This window comes from Mangifera indica, chromosome 8, assembly GCF_011075055.1.
Source record: "Mangifera indica cultivar Alphonso chromosome 8, CATAS_Mindica_2.1, whole genome shotgun sequence".
In the NCBI taxonomy this organism is placed as follows: Eukaryota; Viridiplantae; Streptophyta; class Magnoliopsida; order Sapindales; family Anacardiaceae; genus Mangifera; species Mangifera indica.
In genome coordinates this window covers 9,038,379-9,056,770 of record NC_058144.1, presented here as the reverse complement: position 1 = coordinate 9,056,770, position 18,392 = coordinate 9,038,379, and the positions used below count along the sequence as shown (strand labels likewise).

General features: G+C 32.4%; 3 protein-coding genes across 3 annotated transcripts; 2 read left to right on the top strand and 1 right to left on the bottom strand.

Annotated features, from left to right (window-relative positions):
• The first annotated feature begins 487 nt into the window (after window positions 1-487).
• On the top strand, window positions 488-3,488 carry LOC123223851 (SWI/SNF complex component SNF12 homolog). Its single transcript, XM_044647266.1, has 3 exons — window positions 488-678; window positions 1,059-2,623; window positions 3,136-3,488. The coding sequence occupies exons 2-3, from the start codon at window positions 1,065-1,067 to the stop codon at window positions 3,206-3,208; spliced, it is 1,632 nt and encodes a 543-aa protein (XP_044503201.1). The 5' UTR covers window positions 488-678; window positions 1,059-1,064; the 3' UTR covers window positions 3,209-3,488.
• Window positions 3,489-6,128: 2,640 nt separating this feature from the next.
• On the top strand, window positions 6,129-9,834 carry LOC123223941 (ATPase family AAA domain-containing protein FIGL1-like). Its single transcript, XM_044647440.1, has 8 exons — window positions 6,129-6,278; window positions 6,939-6,972; window positions 7,055-7,299; window positions 7,444-7,512; window positions 7,909-7,980; window positions 8,204-8,258; window positions 9,544-9,671; window positions 9,775-9,834. The coding sequence occupies exons 1-8, from the start codon at window positions 6,129-6,131 to the stop codon at window positions 9,832-9,834; spliced, it is 813 nt and encodes a 270-aa protein (XP_044503375.1).
• Window positions 9,835-10,160: 326 nt separating this feature from the next.
• Window positions 10,161-12,137, bottom strand: LOC123223852 (cytochrome P450 94B3-like). Its single transcript, XM_044647267.1, has one exon. The coding sequence runs from the start codon at window positions 12,044-12,046 to the stop codon at window positions 10,535-10,537; it is 1,512 nt and encodes a 503-aa protein (XP_044503202.1). The 5' UTR covers window positions 12,047-12,137; the 3' UTR covers window positions 10,161-10,534.
• Between the last annotated feature and the right edge of the window lie 6,255 nt (window positions 12,138-18,392).

Sequence of the window (18,392 nt, the reverse complement as noted above, 5' to 3'; positions counted from 1 at the left end):
TTATGATTGAGCAGAGTCACCTGAAGACTTTCTTACCAAGAGTTAACAACATTTTTCAGCTATTCTGTTCAATACAGAACCTTCATCATCAGAAGAAGAAATAGAAAACTTCAAAGATTCCAATTTCAGCATTCAAATATGCAAAGTTGGTGAGAGCAGCAGTTTGGGCCGCAGGACGGCCCAAGTTACTTTATTTTACAAATTTAATTCAGTAGTTATTTGCCGTCACTCTTGAGAAATAATAAGTTTGTATGCTTTATTTTAATAAATAATGAAATTATATGTATATATTTTGAATATATAAATAAATAAATAAATATTTATATATATTATAATATAATTGAATGATTTTAAATTAAATTAAAATAATATTTTATTATATAATAATAATATAAATATATACCTGTGAAATATTGTGTTTTTTTTAAGTTATAAAATTTATGATAAATGAAATTGTATTGTTTATTTTCATATTAAACCATTCAAATAACCCGACCCACTGAAATATGGGCAGTAGTGTTCGATTTGAGTGTGAAAGTGCAAACTGCTTGTAAGGGAGCAAACAGAGAATAGAAGGAAGAAAACAAAACCAAACGAAAAAAGGAAAAAAGAAAATCTCTTTCTATCGCCGGGTCTTAACTTTTAACTCAGTGGACGCCAAGCATTGCTGTCATTTCTGTAAGAATTGTCGTCTTTGGGTTTACATTTCAACTTAATTTGAAAAAATTGACAATCACTTTAGCATTGTTAATTTTACTGATTGGGTATCTTGGACCCACAGTGCTCCCTTTTTCATGCTCAATTATTGCTTTCTGCTTTTGCGCTACATGGATTTTAGGTGTTTGTTACTGGAATTTGATTTGTAAAGGGTTCAATTTTTCGGGGTTTCGATTGGTTTACTGTTGTGGGTATTAGGGTTTTACTGAAAATTCAACTTGGGTTTGTGTATCTTTTTTGGTTTTTATATTTGGTAAATGATTTTAGTTGTTATGCTTTTATGAAGTTCAGATTTTGTTGATGATTAGATTTTCTTTCTTCTGGCTGTGATAATTTGTTAGATAGTTATGTCTGTGAACAATAATAATAACCCACAGAAGAGCCATGGAGCATCTTCTTCACCCTTTGGCAATGCTGGACTGGGTAGTCTGTCCATGTCCACAAACACTGGTTTTACACAGTCACAAGCTCAGGCACAATTGGTTGGTGGGTTCCCGAACCAGTTTCAGTTGCAAGCCCAGGCACTAGCTGCCTCAAAAATTCATGCTCATACACAAGCGCAAGTCCAAGCGGCTCAGGCACAACTCCAAGCTCAGTTACAAGCCCAAGGCATTTCCATTAACCAATTCCAGAATTCTGGTATTGGAAATTTAGGTTCATCTTCACCTTCCAATCTAACTCCTGGCAGCACAAGTCTGAAGAGGATGCCTCAAAAGCCACCAGTGCGGCCACCGGGGGTTCCTTTGGCAAACATGAGTTTCCCTTTGAAAACTATGGATCTTACCCCTGCTGCAAGAAAGAAGAAGCAAAAGTTTACAGAGAAACAGTTACAAGATAAAGTGGCAGCCATTCTGCCTGAATCTGCCTTGTATACTCAGCTCCTTGAGTTTGAGGCTCGTGTTGATTCTGCTTTAGCTAGAAAGAAGGTTGACATTCAGGAGGCACTTAAGAACCCTCATTGTGTGCAGAAAACTCTGCGGATCTATATTTTCAATACTTTTGCTAATCAGATGAAAACAATTCCAAACAAGCCAAATGCCGAGCCCCCTAGCTGGACGCTTAAGATAATTGGGAGAATCTTGGAAGATGGGGGAGATACAGACCAGCTTGGAATTGTTCAAAAATCTAATCCCTTGTACCCAAAGTTCTCATCCTTCTTCAAGAGAGTAACCATCTCCTTGGACCAGAGACTATATCCAGATAACCATATCATTTTTTGGGAGAATGCTCGTTCACCTGCACCTCATGAGGGTTTTGAGGTAAAGAGAAAAGGGGATAAAGAGTTCACGGTAAACATTCGGCTGGAAATGAATTATGTGCCTGAGAAATTTAAGCTTTCTCCAGCATTGACAGAGCTTCTTGGTATTGAGGTTGATGCACGCCCAAGAATTATAGCTGCAATTTGGCATTATGTGAAGGCTAGAAAACTGCAGAACGCAAATGATCCATCATTCTTTAACTGTGATGCACCTCTACAGAAAGTATTTGGAGAAGAAAAGATGAAATTCACCACGGTTTCACAGAAGATATCACATCATTTATCTCCTCCACAACCTATACATTTGGAGCACAAGATTAAGCTTTCTGGGAACAGCCTAGTTGGCACTGCTTGTTATGATGTACTGGTTGATGTGCCTTTTCCAATACAGAGGGAATTGTCTGCTCTATTGGCCAATGCTGAGAAGAACAAAGAAATTGATCAGTGTGATGAAGCAATATGTGGTGCTATCAGGAAAATCCATGAGCACAGAAGGAGAAGGGCATTCTTCCTTGGGTTCAGTCAATCTCCTGTCGAATTTATCAATGCATTGATAGAATCTCAGAGCAAAGATTTAAAGCTTTTGTCTGGAGAAGCTGGTCGAAGTGCTGAGAAAGAGCGCCGAGCAGATTTTTTCAACCAACCATGGTAAGTCATTTACTATCTTGTCGCTTTTAATATTCACTTGCACTTTTTAAGACTTCACCCTACCATTTTTGGCACAGTCAATTGTACAATAATAACTTCCAAATGCGATTGGCTTGATGGCAAGTAATTCTAGGATTCCCTATTTAATTTTAGAAGTAGGTTGTACCTAATTCAATATGCAGCCATTCTTATTGGATATTTCATATGGAATTACTTATGGCTGATTTATGCCCCTTTGTAGCATCATTTAATATCCAGTGTTCTCATATGCATGATCACTGGCCCATCCAAGAATTAATCCATATGCCCTCTTTTGACTGGAAAAAATACTCAGATATTTTGTTTAATTTAACTTATCATTATGAAGATAGGCAAACAGCTGTTTTTGATATCTGAAATAAGTATTTAAATCCTTTTTAGCATTCTGTGCCGAATAAATAATTAGTGAAAATAAGGAAAAGTAGTTTATGGAGTGACCTGCAATATTTGATATTATTTGGTGGTTTTACCAGGGTTGAAGATGCTGTTATTCGTTACTTGAATCGGAAACCAGCTACTGGAAGTGATGCTCCTGGAAGCACTTAGGTCAGGGATTCTAGCGCCGTTGATTGGTCATTGTTTCATTAAATCTGCTCACCTAGTGTCAATAGAACATCTTACCTTTGTCATATGGAAGTAGCACAGTTTTATCTCATTACCTTTGTGGAGAATGATTCTGTGTTTGTAGAACCAAAAAACAAAATTTACCCTGTAGCTTGTTTAGGCGTAATTGTCATTCTTTTACTCATCAGGTTCAATGAAAAAGTTTGTGACAATGGATAACTTTGCTTCATAATTTATGAAAGAGGGTCATCGATTTCTTCTATGCTCCTGACTGGTTTATCATCGACATCAAGGTGATGCAATATAAATACTGTGTCACTTCCCTTGAAGGGCATTATTAATGTGTAATTGTGTTTGATTCTCTGCAAGTTCTCACTTTGAAAACAGTTTTATATATATATATATATATATATATATATATATATATATATATATATAATGTGTTATTATCTGATTAGATAATTTTAAATTAAAAATAAAATAATATTTATTCATATGATAATATATTTTATATATATATATAAATAAGTACATATAATGATATTTTAAAACTTTTTCTATTACTTGTTGAACTTATAAATTTACTTTTTAAATAAAATAAAACAAATAATTTTTATTATGTGTTCAGTAAATTTAATATCAAATATTAAATATTTGGCTTATTTTATATTTTAAAAAAAAAGTTAAATCAAGGACTCTTTAATGTAAAAATAAAATCTGATTCATTGAGTAGGAAAAATGGTTTTAAACAGCACAAAGGTTTACAATTTAAAAAAAATACGTAAAGCAATGGTAGTCTCGTAATTTCACTCAACAGAAGGGTTATTTTCTCTAGGCACATACGAAAGATGGCGGGACAAGAAATCAAAAAACAAGCATTCTCTTCTCCATTACATAAACTACAAGATATGGAAGAAGATAACTCTAGAGACGCCCCACAAGCGACGCCGTAATGGAGAAAGCAAGTAGACGATAAACTCAAGCGCCCTCGTTCCCTTTATTTCCGCCCCGATCACTTCCTCCAAAAGTGCAACTACTCATCAGCTCCGCTTCTCAGCCTCCAGCTCATTCCCTTTCTTTAATTACAATCTCTCTCCAAGGAAGATGAGGTTCTCACTCGTCCCATCCACCGTGATGCTGTTTCCAAACATGACATGGCTCGGAGAGCCCTCGTTCAATCCGAACAGTAAGTGTATCTATTTGCTCATAACTGAGCATAATTCAGCTTATTAAACTTAAATTTGTTGACTATCTTTGTGATTAGTGCTTGAGAGTTGAACATAATTAGCGAGAATCAGAAGCGTTGTAATCTATCTTTATATTAAAATTTGTATTTGTAATTAGGATATATAGGTTTTTGTTCAAGATGGTCTAAATTGGACTGAAATTAATTGTTGAAGCCATTAATTAAAGTGTTGTTTGTTAGGTTTTTGTGTATGATGGTGACAAATACTGATTTGAAATGCATTTTCAGCTTAACTTTGGAGATCCTTCAATATTTCTTGGTATTTTAGATCAGAAACTTGTGTCAATTGTGATTCCCATTTGGATACTTTTGTTACTGGACACTGATTAACATTGTAGATAATTAGAGAGTGCTACTGGCTCTTTCTTTATAGTTCCTTATCTGTTTGTTTGTTTTTCTATCATTAATTGAACTTTGTTTTGGGCGTATTATCAAGTACTGCAGATCTATGTTCAGTGCCCCTTTTCACTAAACGATATACTTCTCAATCTTTTATGCTGATGATTTTTCATCAATGTTCTCAGCCTAGCTTTGAACATGCAAGCACAGCACCGTTGAGAATTGTAAGCAGTCAAAATATTTTCTCTTTAATCTTCAATGATACAATACAAAGGGCTACTTGTGAATTGGTGGGAAACACAGGCCTTCTCTCTTTCGTTGATTTGATCTTCTTATGACCTAAAGCAGTGTATTTTTATGAATGTCTTATATATTTGGCTCTCATTTCCACTAGAAAATATGTGTTAACCAAATGATAAGGGTGAACTTATTGGAATCTTTAATTGTCTCAACAAGGACTCTCAGACAAACGGGAAAAATTGATGGGTCAGGAATCAAAAGTTATGATGCAAGCAAAGCTGGCATCTTTTTATGGAAACATCACAAAGGCAAACAATGGCCCATATAAAAATGGGTTTGGCCCCAGAAGTAAAAGCTCTGAAGACTGAACGATTGTAGAAAAGGCTCATTCCAATTCCAACCTTTCTAAGGTTCATGGTCTCTCCAATTTTGTTAAACTTTAAGAGGAAGAAAGAGGTCATAGAAATACCTTGGGATGAAATAAGCGCATATTGAAACTAGTAGCCCCAGAAATGATAGTGTAAAGTCACCATCAAGCTTTGAAATAGTTAACAATGATGCTTCTTCCAATGGGTTTGTGGCTGCAAGAACGAAAATAATTTTGCTTTTGAGCCTTTTCTCTTTGTTGCTGCTTGTGACAATACTGTGCTGTAAGGTTTTTCATTAATTTAATTTTTAAAAGTTTTTATTCGAATGGATAAAATATAGAAAGTCCACTTGTAGGGTTTGGCAGCTTTCTTTGTTGCTCCACATGGGGATGATGTTAATTTGCATACATACTAGCTGAGGGAGTATCATATCATATGATCATGTGCTTTCTGTATGCATAGACTTTTAGAGACTGAGGAATGGAAAGGAGAATGAATACGATCTCCATCCTGGAATGACCTATCAGTTTTTGCAATAGTTTAGAAGTTTTTAGCTGTTTTTGTTAGCTTATATATTATCCCTGTGTAGCAAACAGTTATTGTTGAAATACTTTTGACTGTCATAGGAATTTGATGTAAGGCAAAGACAGGGGCAGGTGGGACATCAAGTGCCTCAGAATTCCCTCAAAATAAGGACAATCCCTTGATTATGGATTATGGTCTGAAATCATATAGGATTTCATGCCATGGAGTTCGTTGTAATTTTGTTCCCCCTATTAGATTGGTTGGGAGCAATGTTGGAAACATAACTTCAAGGGCTACAGGAAGGAATGATGATGCATTAGATGACTCAACAAAGGTATAGTGAGCATAAATTTGTCATAGTAACAAGGAGTGTATCTTGAACTAATATCCTTATTTACATTTGATAGCATTTACATTTTTCTGTTTTATTTTTTAAGTAGTCACTATCCTGGAAAGAGTTTCAATTATATGAGATTTTCCTAAATTTATGGTGTATTTGAAAGTGTATTATGTGAACAGCATTTTCTTGCAAAAAGACTTTCTGTAAAAGCAGTAATAAGTGCTTTATGAAATAGTGTCTATCAATTACTTCTCGAAAAGTGCTTCAAGCATTCTCTTGATTCAAAAAATAGTTTTGAAGAGCACCTTTTATATACTTCTTGAAAAAGTATCTCAATTTTCTTTTATTCTGAAAATTTCTTTTTATCTATTTCAATTAAATATTCAAAATAAGTGGTTTATGAATTAGTTTCTATCAGAGGCTTTGTCCTTTATTGTATTTTTCAAAACCAGTGTGCTCATTCTGTTATCCGGTGTGTGAAACTCTCATTTAACTAACCAAACAACAATGCATTTTGATTGGAATTGCAAACTTATATGTATCTGTTGCATATAGTGTAACCCAAAAAAATTGAAGCAATAATAAAGCAGCGCATGCCAGTTTCATACTGTTTGATCATGTAACTTTTCAAGAATTTCTGTTAATTTGTTTTAGCAGCCTTCATACACACAGACATTACCGCATACAGGTAATATCAACCATTGACATAAACAAGCATGTCACAATGTTCTCCTGTTTTGGTTCTAGTGTGGAAATGCTATGTGGTCCAGATGGCGAGCTTCCTGAAAAATTAAGGAATCTGGAACCTCATCTGATTGAGCATGTTAGTAATGAGATTATGGATCAGGATCCTAATGTCTGGTGGGATGATAGTGGTTACAATGAGAAGCACCAACTTTCCTTCTATTTCCTTTTTTCTGGTATCTGTGGAATTCTTGTTAATTTAAAATCATTGCTTTACAATGTTTTAGCCGGTTTGGAGCATGCCAAAAAATGTGTGAAGGATATGGATATGGTTGTGTCCTGACATACTTAAATGTTGTCATTGCCCTGGAAAAGGTCTTCTTCTCTTTGGTTCCCCAGTAAGTGTTGAATCCTCTTGTATTAAGAATTTAAACATCAGTAGATTGTAATTTATCTCTAACCTAATTTATTTCAGGGAACAGGAAATACAATGATTGGGAAAGTTATAGCTGGAGAAGCAAAAGCAACCTTCTTCTATATATCTGTGAGTTCATTTACAACCAAGTGGGCAAAGTGTTATTTCTTTGGCTTTAGTTTTGTATTACTCACCAACACTATATTCTGATCTGATATGTGACTGATTGGCATCTTTTTATATTGTAACTTGGGATACATAGAATCACGCTAAGTAGTTTACTTATAATTCTTTACAAAATTTTCTGACTTTTATGTCGATTTGATGGGAAATAAACTTCATTTTTAACTGTTCACTTCTAATATCTTTCCTCCCTTTTCCTCAATTTTATGTTAAAATGAATACATTGTAAAATAAATATGCAATTGGTGAGGGTGAAAAGCTAGTGAGAGCCCTTTTTTGAGTTGCCAGTCGCCATCAGCGGTTGTAATTTTTGTTAATGAAATAGATTCACTGCTTTCTCAGGTAACTTATTTTCCAGCCTCAGTACTTGAAAAATCTGAGGTGCAGCTTAATGATAGATTGGTTTCTTTTGCTGTAATTTTGTTTGAGCCTTGCAGAACTACTTCTCATCTGGCTAAAAAAAAAAAAAAAAAAAAAACTACTTCTCATCTTGGGGCCATCTTGTATCATGCACATTACACCAGCAAATATTAGGAATATGGGCAGTGCATAATATACTTGATCGAAAAAGGTTATGATGTGCTTACAGCGTAACTCAGAAGGTGAACATGAGTCAAGTAGATGATTGTAAACACAGTTCCTAATTGAAATGGAAAGCTTTGACAGTGGTAGTGAGCAAATTCTACTTATAGGTAACTTTCGAATCCCTAATTACAATTATTTAGTTTATGAGTGCTTTGCTGCTGTACAGATGAAGGGTTTGACCGTTGGTGGTTTACTACTGAGAAGCACTATAATCTTGTGAGTTTGGCTACAACTTAAGGTTCTGTAGATTTTCCCTAGCATTTTTTACTCTTTGCAATGGCTACTAAAACTGTATGTTGAGAAAAGAAGTCTTGAAGACAGAGAATAAAATTTTGGGTGATGAAAGGAAGAGTTTTCTGCATCAAGATACATCAAGACAACATTAAAATATAACCACAAAAATTTTTATGTTGTAATAACGTAGCTTCCAGCAAGCTGTTGGTTAAGTTTAAAATTCACATATTCAATCATTTCTTTTTTATTGGTGTTGCTCAGAGTTAAACTCATTCCAGGTTTCATTATCCCAACATATTGTTTCAGAGTGGTAGGTTTGCTGAACCCTTACCTTCTCTTTATTTTTCTGTCTCAATTTATATGAACTGAAGCTCAATGGGGACGTTTATATTTGGAACAAAGGGATTGATCATGATAGAGGAAAACTTGTATGGGACAAGATGGCTGTGCACCCTCACAGGACTAACTTCGTATTGGACATGCTTTAGTCAAGTCAATACATCATGTGGGCAATGTTAAGATAATGAAAGCGTGTAATCTCCTGTAGAAAGAAAGCATCAATATTATTGAATTTGGAATTAATTACTTCTTTTTCTTGTTGAAGTAAGCAATATACATTACCTAAATAAGCCCGTCATCCTTACTAAAATATTCTGCAAGTGGACCTGTTCTTTCTTTATTTACTATATTTAAAAAAAAAAAGAAAAAAGATAACGGCAGCCTGTTGTCCATTTTCTTGAATCTCTTTATACATGAGCTTGCTCTTGACATTCTGGGCAAGAAACACAATTTACATAGCAATTGCACAAACCATTTTCCAGGAGCCACAACAATAGACCCCAAGAACTTGACGAAGCAGCAAGGAGGCCACTTCCTTCGTCAGGTGTCATTTATAATCTTCATTTATTTTCTCAACCATTTTTTATTAAATAAATTTGTCACTAACATGCTGGTATTGGGAATAAAGAGCAAGAGCCTGGATTATATGTGATCTTTTGGAAAAAAAGATGGATTATTTAAGCTTTAAGAAGATATTAATACCATAAGCAAATTAACCGAAGATGGTTAATTCCTTTGTATCCTGCAGAGTTAATTTTACAGTTATTAAATTTGTCTATTTTTGTTTGTAACCTCTTACCGGTTAATTTTCTTTGCCAGGTTACTCTGATTCTGCCATGAAAAACTCAGTAAAGGATGCTTCTATGGTTCCTCGCCGAGAAGCTCTGAGACAGGGCATAGAAATAACAGAACTGCAAAAGGAGGATCTGCAACCAGTAACTCTTCAGGTATAAATTATAATTAAAAAGATGTGACTAGAAAGTTGAATAATCATATTACATTGATTGATTCCAGTCATTACTATTTTGTGTTTAAAAATGTTTCCTATAGGATTTTGAGAATGCATTGCATGAGGTGTGGCTTTCTGTTTCTTTGAAAGAAATGGAATAAACAATTTGGAAGTTTATCCCAGTAGAGATTGCTTGGAAATCCAGGACCAAGAAATACAGTCTGTAGCTGTAAGTTTCACTTTGTTATATCAATAAGCATCCTTTGACTTATATTATCCTTAAGATGTTTTGCGGATCCCTAATAAAGTAAAAGTTCTCCACTCAGGAAATAATTATAAATAATCAAAGTAGGTTACTTTTGGCAAATAACTTGGTCAAGTTACGAACAAAACAAAGAGGGTCGTATGAGGTAGCTTTATTTTATTATTATAGTACATTTGACATTGCTTATCAAAAGTATATAGGCCATGGGGAAACGATACATGATGACTAGGAAGATTCATTATTTTATTCTTAAAAAAAAAAAAAAGACATGTGAAACAATCATTCCAAGCACGCATGTGCTTTCTGACCTGATTTAAATATTGGCCCATCTCATATCTTGACAATCACATATACGTTTAGATTTTTATCATTACATGGTATATGATTCTAGGCCTTGTTTAAAATATTCATGATTGAAAAGTCTAATCAGTATGATTAGGAAGTTGATAAAAACAATGTATAAACTTGTAATATAGGATTGTTATGCATAATATTTTTTCCTCCCGACTATATTACATGGGAGGCAAAGTGCAATGTTCCATAGCCCATCCAATTTAAATTAATATCATTGACTCTTGAATAAACCAATTACTTGTTTATCTTGATTGCTGATCTCTCCGGCGAACCAAAACTTTTAATCCGCCGGCCATGTGTGCCGTCAGGAGTGGCATGAAGATGGGTTGATCGGGGCTGACTGGTATGATTTCAAACTGCTCCAATATAGAAGCTACCACATATTTCATTTGAATGAAAGCCATCTCTTTTCCGAGACAAATCCTTGGACCAGCTTGAAAAACTGGAAATTTGTATGGGCATACCTTTTTTGGTTTTCCCTTTTTGCAGAACCATCTCTTTGGTTTGAACTTAAACCAATCTTTACCCCATAATGCTTCCATTCTTCCCATTCCATATGGGAAATACGTCACTCTGTCTCCTGCCTGTACAGGTGTTCCGTCCGGCAACAAATCGTTGATAACTGCATGTTTTGAGTCCCAGGCCACTGGTGGGTAGAGTCTCATGGATTCGCAAAGGCAAGCATTCAACAATTTTAGTTCTTTCAATGATTCGTAATCTAATTTTTTCCCTTTGGTGAATTTTGTCTCCTTAATAAGCTCTTGCTCTATTTCAGGATTGCAGGAAATCAACCAGAATAGCCATGTCATTGCTGCTGATGTAGTGTCTCTACCCGCCATAATAAGGCTTATCATCAAATCTCTTATCACTTCCTTGTCTTCCCCACCTAATATCAATCGAGATAAGAGATCCTGACAACAAAGTTCTCCTTTCCTTTGAAGTTTCATCTTCTTACTGTGAATAATTTCCTCAACAAATTCCCTGACTACTTCAATGGCGTCTCTAAGTCTTCTCTCAGATCCGATTCCAAGCCACTTCTTAACCTTCCAAACCAAAAACAAAGGCTGAGCTGCACGCCTGGCGGATATCTCCGATGCCATGTCAAAAGCGTTCGCCAGCGGTGGAGCAGGCGAAGAAGGATCTAAGCAACATCTATCTACGCCCAATGAAACTTTACAAATCATATTGAAAGCAAGTCTCTTTAGCAGCTGCTGCAAGTCGACCACTTGAGATTTCTCTGCCACGCCCTCCAACACCGGCAACAACTGGTTTTCAACTTCATCCTTAAGTGTATGCAGCACAAATTCTTTCAAAGAGTTTGCACTGAACTCATGGCTGACTAACTTGCGTTGGGTTCTCCAGAGCTCCCCATCCACATTAAATATGCCACAGCCAAGAAAGTCCCCAAGAATATCAGTGAAAGGCTTGCCTTTGGGGAAGTTGTTAAAGTTGGTTTTGAGCATGTACTCAACGTTTGCCGGGTTCGCCGTCACAATGGTTCTTCGTGCACCAAACCGGCTGACAACAATCGTTTTTGTGGCTGATTTTGCCAGGAGTTCTGTGTACCAATCCAACAACCGGTGCTGGTTCTTGTAGAAGGAAACTAAGCATCCGATTACAGGGAACGTTGGGGGACCCGAGCACTTAGAAACTCGATGGAAATAACATAAAATTACATGAAACATGTAGAGAAACATTGATAGGAGGACAAAGAACCAGGGCTGCAGTGAAAAGAGAGACACGAAAATGGTCATCTTGGCATACACTGGACAACTGAAATGAATGGGGTTGAAGATGACTGACTTTATAGCTTTCAACAGTTAGTGCTGTCCTATTCCCACTTAAAGATTGTTATTTTCTTAGGATTCTATTTTTTAATTTTGAAAAACTCTTTACTTACTTATAAATTATTAAAGTTAATTAAATTTGTTCGGTTTAAAATTTTATTTTTTTTTCTCTTTTAAACTTTAAAAACTAATAATATCTATTATAATGAGAATTACCCTTTAACTTTAAAGAAAAAAAGAAAGATGATTATCTTTTCGACGAAGTTTTTCATCTTCCTAGTTTCGATGGGTTATTGGAGAGAGAGATGAAGAGAGAGAAACTATCGTTAAAGAGAGAGACCACTAAAGATAACGTCAAAGGAGCAATTGAAGATTGAAGAGTAGATCTTAGGAGAAAAAATATTATTTTTTAAAACTTGATTTAGAGAAAAAATTATTAGTTTTTAGGGTTTAAAATGAGAAAATGAAATAAAATTTTAGTTTATTTTTAATATTACAAATACAATTATAATAGTGTTTTTAAAACTAGCAAACTTAACAATTTATAAACGGATAAAAGAATTTTTTAAAATTAAAAAGTAGAAATTCTGAAAAATAACATTATTTGGTTGGGAATAAGTCTTTTGACCTATATTTAATATGTCATCATATATGAGACTACTCTCTTTCCAAATTTTATAGGGTATACGAATTATGCACCTCAATAATGAAATCGGTAAGTTGAAAGATGGAGAAACATGCTTTCCCACTACCTCTTGCTTGTTATAATTTAGTTGGCTCGTTTATATTTTTGGCTGACATGGCTATGCCTTAAGTTAGAAGTATAAATGAACATTTTCTAGTTGTGGGAATTCTTTTTCATGGGACCGCAATTGAATTTAAAGCAGGGGTTGACTCGCATACAGTGATAATTAGAGGTCTTTTAAGGGATATTAAAAAGAACACTACTTTTTTTTTTTTTTTGCCTGTTTATATAATTTTATCATACTTTTTTTTATTAAATATTTATATTATTTTGTTAGTTAAATACCTAAACTATCATTATCTTTATTTTACTGTAAATAGTATTATAGACAATAAATAGTAAAAATTGTCTATGGTAAATAATAATAGTAGAGGATAAACAATAATATTTTATACAAAAAATATTATAAACAGTACAATATGTGATAATTAATAGAAATTGTTTATTATAGAAAGCTTATTATAAATAGTATAATTGATGATAAACAATAAAATTGCCTATTGTAAATAGTACAGTAGACAATAAAACAGTATCATCGTATAAATTCAAATTTTAGTCATAATAGAGTCTTTTGGTCATAATAGATATATTAAATTATATAATACATTAAATATATCGATTATATAATATGATATATATTATCAATAAGGATACACCTTTTTAAAAAAATGATTATGTAATAAAGGTGTATTTGAGAAATTTTAATATTTTAAAAGGTGTTTGTGATATTTTTCAAAATAATAACGTGAAATTTAGATTTTTTTTTATTATTAAAAAAAGTATCATTCAATACATGATGTATACACAAAAAATTAATTTTTCAATACATACTATGATACATGATTTAACAACCATGCTTTGAAACAATTCCCAACTCTCTATTCTTCTTCATCTCCAAGCTTCGATTGGAATTGTACTATTTTGATACGATTCAATAGAAATTACACTGTTCTATTGAATTATACTAGAATAATGCGATTCCAATCATTATCGATTTTTCAACTAAACTTTTGTGTTTAATTGAATGCTGTTTTTTTCTTTTTTCTTTTATTTTATTAAGTTTTCAACTAAATCTTTTTGTTTGATTAAATGTTCAATTGAGGTTATGAATTGTGACATAGAGTTATGGTGTTGTCAGTGATGGCGGCCAAATTAATTTGAAAATGAACCAAAACTTTTATCATCCCTCGATTTCGTTGAGGGCTTTGGACACTACATGGATTCTTCTAAAGTAGTGGTGTTGTCAATGAATTTTTTAAATTAATTGTAAAAGGATAATTTCATCTTTTTTATATTATAAAGTATTTTCTTCTTTTTCATATTTTTCATATTTTACCTCCATAATTTGACCATATTTGTTAACAAAATATGGTAAAAGGTCAAAAATTTATCATTTTACAAATTTATAGATAATAACATGTCTTTCAAACAAAAAAGGAGCATAGTGATTCTTCCATTTTAATAATTGTAAGAAGGTTGTTGACTAATATTAACAAGAAGGTTATGTCCAAATAAATTAACAAGAAATGGGTTTTGTTTTCATTCAGAGAGGAATCTGTCACATTGTTTTCATTTAGAGAGGAATCTGTCATATTCTATGGTATTTATTAATCTTCATTCAGCTTGATTTATAATGCAAATAAATTAAAAAAATGTTAAATACATAATTTTATACATAAATAATAATAATAATAATATTATTATTATGTGATTAAATAATTAAAAATTAAATTAAAAATAATACCCAATAATATGATGACACATAATTATTTATGTATAAAATCATATATAAAAATTATTTATATAATTTTATTATAAATTAAAACTTAAAGTAATAATAGTTCTTTAGTTAGATTTACCTCTATCCACCGACCAAATTCTCAGTGAAATTTATAAAATTACGGTATTACCCTTTTTTATATCTTCGCCATCTTCTCATCTTCCTCTCCTTCCTCTTCTTTTTACTACTCCTTTTTCCGTCGCCGCCTCTTTCTCTTTTTTCTACTTCAAATTTTGGTTTCACAGTATGGCCAATCGAAACGTCTTCGATTGTCAGCATTTCATTTTTCAATATTGTTTGGCTCATCTTGGAAGCGTCCATTTTCCTTAGATTTGGCGTTTGAGATTCCATTTATCTCATTTTTTCCACATCGAACAAACAAACATAACTCTTCTCCAGGAAAAAATATAATTTCAATTGCAGTGGATCTATATAGGGGAAAGGAGGCAAAGATTACGATAGCGAAAAACAATTGATTCCAAATCTAAAGCTAGTCGTGATATCTTCCGTGCTTGGGCCAAGGACGTTGAAGAGTGTGAAAAACACTATCAGCTTAACAAAAGATTGAGGATAAACTTGGTGGATATGGAACCAGATCGTAAGATCTATGGCTTAAACGAACTAGAGAAACATGAAGGATGGTCCATTTGGAGTCGTGTTGGCTTGGTATGACGGTGAAGAAGGCGGTGAGATGAAAATAACGATGTTTGCAGAGTCGGTGATTTTCTTTAATGCCATTGTTGGTGTTTGGCAAGAAAATAATGCTTTATGAGGCTGAAGTGAAGTGTTTGGTTTGGGTACATATTATTTTTTTAAAAAATTATTAAGTATAAATTATTATTATATTTAATAAAAATAAATATATAAAAATAATTATTATATTTAATTAAAAATTTAACAAAAATATTATTTTATTTAAATATTATTCATGATTTATTATATTAATTAAAAATAAAAATATTTTTATTTTAAAAAATCAATAAATACAAAAATTATAACAAAAAGTGAGAATAATAATAAAATTGCATCTGATATAATTTATGATATCATTATTAATAATAAAATAATATTAAATTTTTTATTATTTATTAATTAAATAAAATAATATAAATTATCAAAACAATCTTTCAAACGTCCGAAGTAATGTAACGCTTTGAAAGAGACTGCGACAGAGACATATTACCAGGACAAAATTAAAGCAGAGACGGAGAGCAGTTGTGACCTGACAGTGAAAGGAGGGGAAGGAGAAGGCATCGACGGACCCACATATGGGCCAAGCCGCGAAGGGTGCATCGTGTCCCTCTAGGAAAAAGTTTATTTCTTAGATCCTTAAAGTTTAAGTTTATTACATTAGGTCCTTAAGACAATTTTTTATTACCTGCGCGACCCGACTTTTGTTAAAGATTATTTTTATTAGAAAATTTGTAATTATTTTATTAAAGATTATTTTCCAAAACCAAAATACTAAGAAATTTATTTATTTTCATAATAATACACCCTATTCATATGCCTTCTCCAAATTAATTTATGTTCAAATGATGCCACACATCTTTTTTTCTTTTTTAAAGTAACTATATATATTAACCAAAAAAAAAAGAAAACTTTCAAAAAAGGATTAAAGAGTAATCTAAATTCGATTTAACTAAAGAAAATTCAACACAAAACTACAATCAACCAAAGCCTATAGAAATGGACAAAGCCTATGAGAATTTGAAACCAAACAAGGACATGTGCACACACACATGTGCACGCACGCACAGACACAAAAAAAAAAAAATCAACCAAAGCCTACAGAAATACACAAAGCCTACAAGAACCTAAAACCAAACAAGGATATGTGCACACACACATGCATGCACGCGTGCACGTGCGCACACACACATATATATATATCATTGTTTATTCGGGTATTATAAGTTAATGAAATATCTGTATCATCATAGTACAAATAATTAGTTGAAATGTGTCAATTAATTTTTTATAAGAGAAACTTGATAGAAGTGTCAATGTTGTATATTTTAATTAATCAACTGATTAAAACTTATTACAGAAATTACAAGTCATATAAGTGAACAAGACAAATAGATTAGATTCGACAAAATGAGGGATAAGTTATTGAATGGTTGTTTAATAACTTTTATATAGAACGATATAGCCGTCAGTATTGACAATGAAACCATCATGCATGGAAGAATGGTAGAGGATTCTTATTGAGTTTTGAAATATTAAGTATTATTTATATGTAAAATTATGTATATAAAATAATATATATAATTTTATATATAGATAATAATATATCATTATATAATTAAATATTATTTTAATTCTAATTTAAAATCATCTAATTATATAATAATATATTATTATTTATATATAAAATTAAATATATAAAACTTCGATTTATATATACGTCATGTGACTGAAATATTATTAACAATGAATTATAAAAGCAATCTCACCCATCAATATCATAGGGTGAGCTACCCATCCAAGGGCTAGGGTATGGTACAACTTGAAGACAACCAGCAATGGAAAGCTGTAGATGGGAATAAAATTTGAGAGGTCCGTCGAATTGAAATAAATGTCTACCTCTTTCAATTATTTTTTCACAATTAGCGGACATGTTGTCTTCACCAGGCAAGGATTCAGCAACTTGTACATATAATTTACATGAACCGTACAGTGCACAGAGTAGTCGAATAGCTCCTTTCAATTATTGCAAGATTTCAATTATTATTATGATTATTATTTTTTTGTATAGAAAGTTTGCTGTAGTCTCTTGTGTAGCCGACAGGAAATGGCATCTCATCTTAAAAAACGTGAGTAAATTCATTTGGGTTCCATAATTTCTGATTTATTGCAATCGCAAATTTTGTATTAAATAAATAGTAATAATAATACAAAGATTCAGTTGTCTTCTGCTGAAATAATTGAAATACAGCGGGTATAAGAACATCTTAATTAATTTAGATGGGTTTTGCTTAATTTTTAGATCATAATTTAAAAGCCGTTTTTTATCTTGTAATAAATTCCATCAAATAATAATATTTGTTAAGTCAACGTAAGTTATCATGTTAACTTAGTATTTTATTGGATCAACCTAATTACTATAAGCAAACGTTTGGTTCCAAAGATTTAAAAATTATCTTAATAATCTATCTTTTATTACTTACATTATCTTATTTGATTTGTTAGTAATAAAAAATTATAGTAATATTCTATTACCAATACTGACGTGATAAATAATAGAGATGATAATCTGATTACTACCTTCACCTATCTTAGGTATTAAAAAATAGAGATGGTAACAGAGAGGGGTGAGGAGGGGATCTCAATCCCCGTCCTTAGCCCATCCCCGCTACAAGGATAAAAATGGTTTCTCGTCCCCTCCCCGTAAAGAAAAATCTCCTCTTCATCCCCTCTCCATCATAGCGGAGAAAAATCCCCTCCCCGTACCCGCAAAAAAAAATTTCTTTTTTTTATCTTCTAAACACAATATAAATATATTAAATAATATAATTAAATAAAATTAAAATCAACCCACTTTTTCAAATATCACAAATATAATATATTAACTATTTTAATATATACAATAAAAACCTAAATAAATTTAAAAAACATAAATAATTTAAAACTATAAAAAATATATTAGTATTTTAAATAAATATATTAATATAAAGGGATAGGGATAGGAATAGGGGCGAGGAGGGGACACATGTATCCCTATCCCCAACCCATCCCCGATTGTTGAAATTTTTTTCATCCCTATCCCCGTTTCTATCGGAGAA

Excerpts from the sequence above, each read along its gene's own strand:
- LOC123223851 (XM_044647266.1), top strand. The coding sequence starts at position 1,065 with ATGTCTGTGAACAATAATAATAACCCACAGAAGAGCCATGGAGCATCT. Across the intron at positions 2,624-3,135 it reads GATTTTTTCAACCAACCATG|GGTTGAAGATGCTGTTATTC; the intron begins GTAAGTCATTTA and ends TGGTTTTACCAG.
- LOC123223941 (XM_044647440.1), top strand. The coding sequence starts at position 6,129 with ATGGATTATGGTCTGAAATCATATAGGATTTCATGCCATGGAGTTCGT. Across the intron at positions 6,973-7,054 it reads ACAGACATTACCGCATACAG|ATGGCGAGCTTCCTGAAAAA; the intron begins GTAATATCAACC and ends TATGTGGTCCAG. Across the intron at positions 9,672-9,774 it reads TGCAACCAGTAACTCTTCAG|GATTTTGAGAATGCATTGCA; the intron begins GTATAAATTATA and ends TGTTTCCTATAG.
- LOC123223852 (XM_044647267.1), bottom strand. The coding sequence starts at position 12,046 with ATGACCATTTTCGTGTCTCTCTTTTCACTGCAGCCCTGGTTCTTTGTC.